General features: G+C 54.7%; 1 protein-coding gene across 1 annotated transcript; it reads left to right on the top strand.

Moving 5' to 3' along the window:
• The first annotated feature begins 1,009 nt into the window (after nucleotides 1–1,009).
• LOC102423777 (tryptophan--tRNA ligase, cytoplasmic-like) lies at nucleotides 1,010–8,740 on the top strand. Its single transcript, XM_006108939.3, has 6 exons — nucleotides 1,010–1,138; nucleotides 1,702–1,884; nucleotides 3,856–3,956; nucleotides 4,778–4,890; nucleotides 5,094–5,267; nucleotides 8,474–8,740. The coding sequence occupies exons 1-6, from the start codon at nucleotides 1,023–1,025 to the stop codon at nucleotides 8,723–8,725; spliced, it is 939 nt and encodes a 312-aa protein (XP_006109001.2). The 5' UTR covers nucleotides 1,010–1,022; the 3' UTR covers nucleotides 8,726–8,740.
• The last annotated feature ends 1,254 nt before the right edge of the window (nucleotides 8,741–9,994 follow it).

Here is a 9,994-nt window from a genome sequence, read left to right as displayed (position 1 = left end):
GCCAGTCCGCTCAGGTGGCCACTGCCTGCTCTTCTCTAGAAGCCCAACAATTTGATTGGTTAGTTGTGAAAGCCAAAGAAGGACTCCCTCCAAAATTGTGTTTTACTATTTCCTTATTTCAGAGGTGGTGTGTTCATTCCGGGGGGTGGGGGGAATAAAAACGAAGCACAGAAAAGCAGAATGCTCGTGGTCCTGTCAGCCAAGCTGAGCAGCCACCCTGGCACAGGGTGGAGTCCCATTTGCAGGCCACCAGACCTCCGGAAAAGGTGACTGTTCCCCTGTTACTTTGGGAAACTTGGCCCAGAAACAAGGGACAGTCACACCCCAGAGTGGTGGTTTCACACCTGCCACACATGGCAGTCACCGGGAGAGCCTTTTATAAATACAGATGCCAGATGTCACAGCCGCCCTGAGAATCAGCATCTCTGAAGGCGGGGCCTGGGCAGGTGCAACGTGGAAACAGCAGCCACGTGCTACTGAGGCAAAGTCAGGAAGGAGGACCCTCGTGTGCCTTGGTGGAGCCCAGTCCTGGGGAGGGCGGTTGATTCCAGAATGACTCCCAGATGAAGACACCTGGTCCCACCTGGCTGAGGGAGCCGGGCGCATTTCCCAGTTCCCTCCCTAAGGCAGGGCTCTGTGGAACCCTCTCATGTCCCCAGGCTGGCTCTCCGGAGCCACAGGGCTGGGTGATTCTAAACAGTTACTGCGCAGTGTTGGCCTGGTGTCACCCAGGCAGTGTACAAAGCAGGTGGTGTATCAGTGTTGATATTTGGAAAAATTCCGAGAGAGTTCCAGTGGCTGCCCAACTGCGTCCATCTCTTAAACACATTATCCCGAGCTCCCATGTCTTCTGCTCTGAAAACAAGCACCGGAGAAACCATGTCAGTAGAACCATTACAGACACACCAAGAACAGCAAACTAGTTCTTTCCTGTGTTTGTCTGAACGTTGCCAAGTGAGCATTAGCACCTCGACTTTTTCCCCAGAAAAATCAGTTCCCTCTCTCCTCTTTCCTTCAGGGACATGAACCAAGTCCTCGATGCCTATGAGAACAAGAAGCCGTTTTACCTGTACACGGGCAGGGGCCCCTCTTCCGAAGCCATGCACGTCGGCCACCTCATCCCGTTCATCTTCACAAAGTGAGTCCTGGCTCTGTGACTCTCCTCGCTGTTATTAGCAAGTCAGGAGCGGGGGGTATAAGCTGTGTCTAGAAACGACAGGACAGGACCAGTCCACGTTTGCTGAACAGCCACAGTGTCAGGGACGTGGCGCCTCTGTGGCCTCCATTCACTCGGTTCGTTCCTGGTGTCACTTTAGAGGGACATGGGTGACGGAGACGCTCACACCGGTGCCACATCTTCTCTTCCCTACCCATGGGACCATAGGCCAGTGACGGCCCTGAGCCTTAGGTTCCACCTCTGCGAGATGGAAATAGTAACACCTGCCTCGTCAAATCACTGTAAGGCTACAAATAAGGCATGTAAAACAGCGAGCCTAGAGCTGATGTGCAGGGCGCTCTGAGTTAGTAACTGGCAATGCCCTTATCGTTACCGATAATCAGATAAACAGCATGCTAAGATCATGTAATTTTGCAGACAAGGAGGCCTTGATGCAAGTTGTTCGTTGGAACTGTGTTTTCAGATGCCAAAGGGCGTTTTTCTTCAGGGGAAACGAGATGTCAGCCTCTCCCCGTGTCTCTTAGGTGGCTGCAGGACGTGTTCAACGTGCCCTTGGTCATCCAGATGACGGACGACGAGAAGTACCTGTGGAAGGACCTGACCCTGGACCAGGCCCATGGCTACGCCGTGGAAAATGCCAAGGACATCATCGCCTGCGGCTTTGACATCAACAAGACCTTCATCTTCTCTGACCTCGACTACATGGGGTACGGAGGGAGCGCATGGCTGCCTTTTGGATGAGCAGAGGTGGACATCAGGTCCTCAGGACGGCTCAGTCTGAAACATCTCGGGTGGTCTCAGGCCCAGTGGCTGTTTTTCTGCTTTTAGTGAGTGTTGTGACCTGGGGTAGTGGCTGCGATTTTCGTCCTCAGCTGCTGACAGAAGTACTTTGCGTTGTAGTCGCTCTCCAAGGATGATCTGTCTCACCAAGTTAGGGTCTTTGTCTCTCCTCACAGAGAAAAGGCTCCCTGGTTACACATTCCCTCCCAGCCTAGGATTTTAATCTGTCTTTCATTTATTTCATTTTTTAAAATTTATTTCAGAGAGAGGAGGGAAGAGGGAGAGAGAGATAGAAACATTAATGATGCGAGAGAATCATTGATCTGCTGCCTCCTACATGCCCCCTACTGGGATCAAGACCAAAACCCAGGCATGTGCCCTGACCGGGAATTGAACTGTGATCTCCTGGTTCATAAGTTGATGCTCAACCACTGAGCCAGGACAGCTGGGCCAGTCTAGGTTTTTAAATCAACTGCTTAAAAACTCAAATATTTCATTCCAAAAATCCTTAAATTAAAACTCTGAGGTCTTGAACTTCATCCCAAATGACTACCAAGAAAATGTTAGAAAATTATTAGATTTTTTTAAAATCACTTTTCTTGTGGCCCTAGAGCAGCCGTGGGCAAATTACAGCCCGCGGCCGGATCCGGCCCGTTTGAAATGAATAAAACTAAAAAAAAAAAAATAGACTGTACCCTTTTATGTAATGATGTTTACTTTGAATTTATATTAGTTCACACAAACACTCCATCCATGCTTTTGTTCCGGCCCTCCGGTCCAGTTTAAGAACCCATTGTGGCCCTCGAGTCAAAAAGTTTGCCCACCCCTGGTCTAGAGGCACTGCGGTGTCCTGGGAGAAACATGGTCTTGGAAGGAAGGCGGGCCTAGGTTTGAGTCTGGCCACGTCTGTTAATGGTCGTGAGACACTTCTGGTGCGTGAAATAGGATTACATGTGACCTTAGATGTCACTGTTATTACCATTTCCATAGCACTTCACTTTATTTCTCCCATTCCTTAGAACTCACTCCCATGAGTTCTGCAGTCTCTTCCCTCGGCCCCTGCTATGGCCCCTCAGGACCTCTGGTCCCCTCCAGCCTGCACTCTCTAGATCACAGGTCTGGTCAGGTCCCCCGCTCAGGCTTTTCCCGGCACTCCCTCGTCCTCAAGATCAAGTTCTCACTTCCCTCTGAGCACGCAGCCCCTCTGTGACTGGGCCCGTTCCTGTCTGGTGCTGCTGCCACCTCCCTCCAGATGGAACAGCTCCATTTCCTCCCATTTGTCCATGTTCTTGTCTGCCCAGAGTCCCCTCCCCTCCCAGCTCAGCATTCCTCCACTTTCTTCCAAACCCGTGATCAAGCATCGCCTTGTCCTGGGAGCCGTCCCTGGCAGGCAGATCTAGCACCTGTTCTGCTTCCAGCACCCAAGCTCCTCCTCGGCCACCTCTAATCTAAGGTGCACTGTGAGGGGTGGCCCTCTCCCAGGAGGTCGATGAAGCAGTCATCGTGTGCTCTCAGTGGCAGGCACCCCCGAGGCCCCGAAAACACGGCAGTGGGCAAAACAAAGTCCCTGCCCCAGTGAGCGTGATGTTAGAGCGTCAGAAGCAAGTCCTCTAGTAGTTACTGTGTGACGTGGGCAGTGAGCTAACCCCTCTCGCCTGCTCGCTCCGCTCATTTATTCAGCAGGTATTTATTGAGCATCTACTACATGCCAGACTGCTGCTGGGATACAGCGGCCAATAACACAGTGAAGCAACCACTCCGTCAGGTTACCTTCCAACCAGCAGAGTCGGGCAGTTCATCAGTAGTAGACCAGGTGATGATAAGTGCTGTGAGGAGCAGGAAGGGGGCTCAGCGGGCAGGAGGCTCAGACCTGTGTCTGATTCTGATGGTGTTTGCAGGATGAGCCCAGGCTTCTACAGGAACGTGGTGAAGATTCAGAAGCACGTGACCTTCAACCAAGTGAAAGGCATTTTTGGCTTCACGGACAGTGACTGCATTGGTAAGGAGCCGCTGCTGCCTGCGCCTGGCCCCAGCCCATCAGAAGGGAGCAGTGGCCCAGAGCTGAGCTGTCGCTGAGATGGTGGCTTCTGCACTTTGTCTCTTTAAATAGTAAACCAGAGGGGGTTTCCTCAGAACATAAGGAGGCAATGTGATGCCCTAGGCCACTGTCCTGGGCATGTGGAGCTGTACCCAGTCCGCCCCTCTCCCCAGCCATCCATGTAAGGCTTAGAAGAAAGTAGGAAGGGTACAGACAGCTTGGGAGTTCCTGTGTCCGCGTACTGTGTGCACCTGAGAGCACCTGAGGACCCGCAGCTGGGCGCCTCTTGTCAAGTGTGATCGCGAGGTCCATACCCTTAGTCCCAGAAGTCCCCCCTCTGCAGGTCTCAGCAGATCACAGGAGCATTGTTAACAAAACATTGAAAACTGTTCTGTATCAAGAGAGTATAATTTGTAATAATTAAACGATGAGGAACGATCCGAATGCCCAGTGGGCAGAGAATGGTTAAATGTAGACGATTCGTTTATAGAGTAGAACATATTTAACAACAACCTGGGTAAACACTACAGAGTGAAAAGGGCAAAGGGGAAAAAATAGTATAATCACAACTGAAATAAGTAGAAATAGAGAAAACCAATGAAAAGAGACACAAATTGAGTTGGTGGATTTTTTTTCTTCTACTTCTCTGGAGTTTTCTGCTTTTCTGTAATGCTGATTACTTGTCTAATGAGGAGAAAGCCTGTTTTTGCGCCTCCCTTTCCCCGGGTAACCAACCAGACAGGAGCTGCCCATGTGTAAAGGTTCTCTGTCCTCGCTCCCAGGGAAGATCAGCTTTCCTGCCATCCAGGCTGCTCCCTCCTTCAGCAACTCGTTCCCGCAGATCTTCGGGGACAAGACGGACGTCCAGTGCCTCATCCCCTGTGCCATCGACCAGGTCAGGAGGCAGCGGGGTGTCAGGTCTGGGCTGTGCGGGAGGCTCCGGGCACTCACCTGTGGGAAAGGCGGCTTGGGTGGGGGGCTGGGGGATCGGTTCTGTGAACTGGCTGGGGTTGCTGTGAAGGCTGTCAGGTGACGCTGATGGGCTAAAAGCTGGCGTGTTGCTTCCAGCCATCCTCAAAAGGCCCCTCTCTCCCCTAGGACCCTTACTTCAGGATGACGAGAGACGTCGCCCCCAGGATCGGCTATCCTAAACCAGCCCTGCTGCACTCGACCTTCTTCCCCGCCCTGCAGGGGGCCCAGACCAAAATGAGTGCCAGCGACCCCAACTCCTCCATCTTCCTCACAGACACTGCCAAGCAGATCAAGACCAAGGTGAGCACTGCGCTGGGCGAGGGACCGCCTGTGCCCGCAGAACCACATGCTCAGGCACGCGCGCCCCTGCACCAGCGCGCTGTCGTTTCCGTCTCCGCTGCCCCAGGGCCGCTGAAAACTGGCCCCCTGCTGACTTGAGGCCTCCTGTCCCTGTTCCCAGATATCAGGGGAATTTACTTTGTGTCCTTTCACTAAGGCAAAACTTTACATTTTTTTCCCTTTTCTCATCAGCACTGTGTTCTGGTAGCACAGTCATGCCGTTTTCTTTGAAGTCACACAGGCAGTAGACAAAAGTCTGTTTCTGAGCACGCGCTGTATTCCGGGGCCAGGCCAGGCACTCTGTTCGTGCTTCCTTGTTCTACTTCTCGCTGGGTGAGCGGTGTGTTCCTTTAAAGGTGAGAAGGATGAGGCCCAGAGTGGTGACAACTCGGCCAAGTTTCCACTGGAAACCAGCAGAGTGCCCCTGGCCAGGAGCAGCACCACCAGCGTGGGCTTGGGGGCTCTTTCCTCCCAGAGCTCTCCCTGGGCCCCAGAATGGGTAGATGCCCTTCATGGAACAGCCCTGCCCTGCCCGGCAGGCAGCGGGCTCTCGAGTCACCAGGGAAACGTGAACTAGGAGTTGGTTGAGCTTCCGTGTTTTCAGGCCTTGTTTCTGTTGCTGGGTGCTGACCTGTAGATGTGACAGTCCCCTCCCCGCCCTACAAAGCTGTTGACGTTTTATTGGGAACCAAGTGTGGGTCTGCGGGTTGGAAGTTGACAGTGGGAGGGACAGAAACTGTATTTGAAGCACATAATGCAACTGTCTGAGTCACTGCCTGGCCCCTGACCCTTCTGGAAAGTCCCAGGCAGTTCCTGGTGGACAGCAGGGAAACCCTTGATACTATGAACAGCTGTTTCTTTCCCTTTCGCTTCTGGCGGAAACTTCCAGAGCAGGCGTGTGGGGGGGGGGGTGGGGGGCGGGGAGAGACTCCTGTTCCCTCCAGCAGTGGCATTTTGTATTGTTTTTGAGGTGTTGTTTGAAGTCAGTGACTTTTGGCTCTGGGGCATTTTTCATTCACCTAGAGACCTGCAAAGACCCAGAGGGAGGTGAGCAGTGAGTGTGAGGTCAGGAGCCACCAGGGTCATGCAGGTCACGCCGCTGTGACGGGCAGGCCCGGCCTTTGTGCTCAGTCTCCATGCCCATCTTCAACTCCAGATCAGACTCATCGGCCGAGAGGGCACCTGCCCCACTCAAGAATCGCAGCAGTAGCCGTGTGTGGCTGCAGGGGTGTGGCTGCCTGGTCACCTGCCACGCACTGACCTGTGTGATCTCATGGAGCTCTCGCATCCACCAGGAGGCTGTGTGCGTTCTGTAGGCGAAGAAATCCAGGCTCAGAGGGTTGGGCAGCTGCCCTGCATCCACCCTGTTGGGAAGCAGAGGGCCAGGACTAGAACCCAGGTCCACCACTGTCTGGCCCTGCCTCTTCCTGCTGTTGGAGAGTGACCTTGGCTGTCCAGTTGTCATTTGTGACGTGGGGCAGTTGTCCCCTTCACAGACAGGCAGGGCTTACATGAGATCCCATATAAAAAGCGTTTATGAACTGTCAAGCACTGCCCAAATTTTAGCTTTTGGCTCAGAAAGTGAATAGTTGAGCAGCTCCTCTGTAGGGTGGGCCACAGTGTGCCTCCTGTGGGCTGTCATGTGGATCCTGTCAGACCAGTGGCCCGTCCCCGCCCTGGTCTCCGGGCTTCTGCGGCCAACTTGACCTTCCCCTTAGGTTGGAGCAGCGGGAACTCGCTGGTTCTTGTGGTGGTTGGATCAAGTCCCGCCCTCAGCCCAGACAGCCTTCCTGTTGCAGTTTTGTTACATGGAATCGTTTTGGTGCATCTCACTGGCTTCCATCGTTTTGGATCCTGGAGGTGGCCTTCCAGTCCCCACCGACTGGCTCCACCATGGCCCAAACCCGTCTTCCTGTTGGTTCCCTGAAAGCCAGGCCCAGCATCACTGAGGACGAGCCAGGTCCAACACCAGGACCACGTAAGCCACTCGGCAACCTGGTGTCCCAGGAAGAGTCTGTGCCTGGGAAGATGCCCGCACGCACAGGGGCCTCCACAAGACCAGAGGCTCCAGCAGGCAGTGCACCTGCCTGAGGGCGTGTGGATCTCAGGAGAGCCCAATACGTGGTGGTTTTCTCTTCCTGTTTATTTTGTATTTTCCGATTTCTGCGTTTGAGTACATTGATTTTATTTCCTGACTTGCTCCTTTTTGTCAAGGGAGTGAAGGTGGCCAGCCCACCAGCCCCGCCTCTCCCCGCTGCCCTCTGTGCGGGGCCTGCTGAGCATCGGCAGCTTCCCAGCCTCCTCCTTCCCGAGCAGATACAGCTCGTGGGCATACAGCTCCTGCTCAGCAGTGGCTGCTTTCTCCTGGAGAGGATGGGTTTCACTTGCCTCCCTGTGCCCGGCCTTCCTCTGAGCTTCTGGACGGTCCCAGAGCATCCAGTAGTGGCCTGTACTGGGGCCTCCGGGGAGGCCTCCTGAACACCTCCACTTGGAGTTTACCGACTCCACCCACCCCACTCCCCTTCTGTCTGTAGCTGCTTCTCAAATCCTCGTTGAAAGAACACGGAGGAACTTTGTCTGTCCGTTTCAGCTTTTCTTCTCCCACCCGTGGCCCTGATTTCTCTAAGATTGTCCTCAGTGAGTCCTGAAACGCATTTGTTAGCTTGTGAGTCTGTCGTCTGCTCCTGAAAGTGCCAGGGTTAGGTGAGTCCTTCCTGCAGGTCCTCCACCTACGTACTGTCCAGGGTCAGCTTTCCCGCCTGAGCCCTCATCTCTGCCTCCCTCCCGTCCTCTCTCATAGTGGGGCTCTGTCCTGTTCACCAGTGACAGCACCGCCCGCCCCGGGCAGCGGCCGCCCCTCCCTGGTCGTCTGTTAGTCTGAAGAGGGTTTGTGTTTGTCTTCTTTCTGAAGCCCATCACCTGAGAACTTTAGGATATTTGCCCCCAGTTCCAGCTCTCCTGACTCTGTTCTTGTCCATGGGGAGCGGGGAGTGCAGGCGAGCCCACCTCTGCCCCTTCCCTGCAGTGGGCCCACTGAGTCCGCTTGGTGGGGCTCCTCCCTCTGGGCAGGATCTGAAGGGCAGAAGCCGTCACTGGCTGCACTTCCAGCCCTTGGGCTCCCGCAGGGCGCCAGCACCCCCAGCGTTGTGTGTCTCTTGCTGGCGCAGGTCAACAAGCACGCGTTTTCTGGAGGGAGAGACACCATCGAGGAGCACAGGCAGTTTGGGGGCAACTGCGACGTGGACGTGTCCTTCATGTACCTGACCTTCTTCCTGGAGGATGACGACAAGCTGGAGCAGATCAGGAAGGTAGGACAGGCCCGTCCCGGCCGCCCCAGCTCGCTCCTCGGGACCTGGAGGGCTCCGGCAGCCAGCGGGGGGCAGTCGGCGTTTCCTCGGGGCCTGAGCCCCGGAGAGTGAATGGAGGCGGGGGATTGGTCTGTAGCCATGGGCCGAGAAACCTCATGAACAGATATTCACAAGAGAGACACTGCAGGCTACTCTTTACTTAGTAGCCAACACAAGGGTTTAATCCTTCTGTCAGAGCATCGAAGTTAAAACAGTTCCCCTACCGACTTAGCAGGGTTTGTGCTGCTGTTTCATTTGCAACGATCATAAACCAGATGCTGCCAGGCTTCCCCCGCACAGCGTGTCCGGCAGCAGCTTGGTCATGGGATGGAGAACCCCAAGAATGTCCACAGCTGTGCTCGGGTTTCCCAGTTCCCAGGACCTTTTCTTTTTTTTTTTTTTTAAATATATATTTTATTGATTTTTTACAGAGAGGAAGGGAGAGGGATAGAGAGTTAGAAACATCGATGAGAGAGAAACATCGATCAGCTGCCTCCTGCACACTCCCCACCGGGGATGTGCCCACAACCAAGGTACATGCCCTTGACCAGAATCGAACCCAGGACCCTTGAGTCCGCAGGCCGATGCTCTATCCACTGAGCCAAACCGGTTAGGGCCCAGGACCTTTTCCAAGGAAGCACCCCTGCTAGAGAAAGAGTCCCTCATATAACAGCGTTCAAAGTGGTAACAGCACAAGTTAGAACCGGCCAAACAGCAGAGGCGGGTCACCTAGGAAGTGTCCGGGGGTGGGTGCTGCGGGCGGAGGGTTTCCATGGCAGGACAGTGGGCCTGCAGGAGCGATCAGGCAGACACCAGCGAGATCAGTGCACACACAGCAAGGCCTGCGCACACACAGCGAGGTCTGTGCACATGCAGGGAGGTCAGGCAGACACCAGCGAGGTCAGTGCACACACGCAGCGAGGTCAGGCAGACACCAGTGAGATCAGTGCACACACAGCGAGGTCAGCGCACACACAGCAAGGTCAAGCAGACACCAGTGAGATCAGTGCACATTTAGCAAGGTCTGCACACACGCAGCGAGGTCTGCGCACACGCAGGGAGGTCAATGCACACACAGCGAGGTCAATGCACACACAGCAAGGTCTGCGCACACGCAACGAGGGTCAATGCATACACAGCGAGGTCTGCGCACACGCAGCGAGGTCAGCGCACACGCAGCGAGGTCAGCGTACACGCAGCGAGGTCTGTGCACACGCAGGGAGGCCAGGCAGACACCAGCGAGGTCAGTGCACACGCAGCGAGGTCCGTGCACCGCAAAAAACCTAAGCAATGCCCAAACGTTAGCCATGGCCCCGGCCTTGCTGCTCTGGGGCTTGGGTC

Source organism: Myotis lucifugus, unplaced genomic scaffold (genome assembly GCF_000147115.1).
Source record: "Myotis lucifugus unplaced genomic scaffold, Myoluc2.0 scaffold_4455, whole genome shotgun sequence".
NCBI lineage: Eukaryota > Metazoa > Chordata > Mammalia > Chiroptera > Vespertilionidae > Myotis > Myotis lucifugus.
Note: the sequence above shows the minus strand (reverse complement) of the source record. Positions and strands in the feature narration are given on the sequence as shown.

Bases quoted from the DNA above. Each gene is read 5' to 3' on its own strand.
- LOC102423777 (XM_006108939.3), top strand. From the start codon at position 1,023: ATGAACCAAGTCCTCGATGCCTATGAGAACAAGAAGCCGTTTTACCTG. The intron at 1,139-1,701 runs GTGAGTCCTGGC...CGTGTCTCTTAG, and splicing joins ATCCCGTTCATCTTCACAAA to GTGGCTGCAGGACGTGTTCA. The intron at 4,891-5,093 runs GTCAGGAGGCAG...TCTCTCCCCTAG, and splicing joins TCCCCTGTGCCATCGACCAG to GACCCTTACTTCAGGATGAC.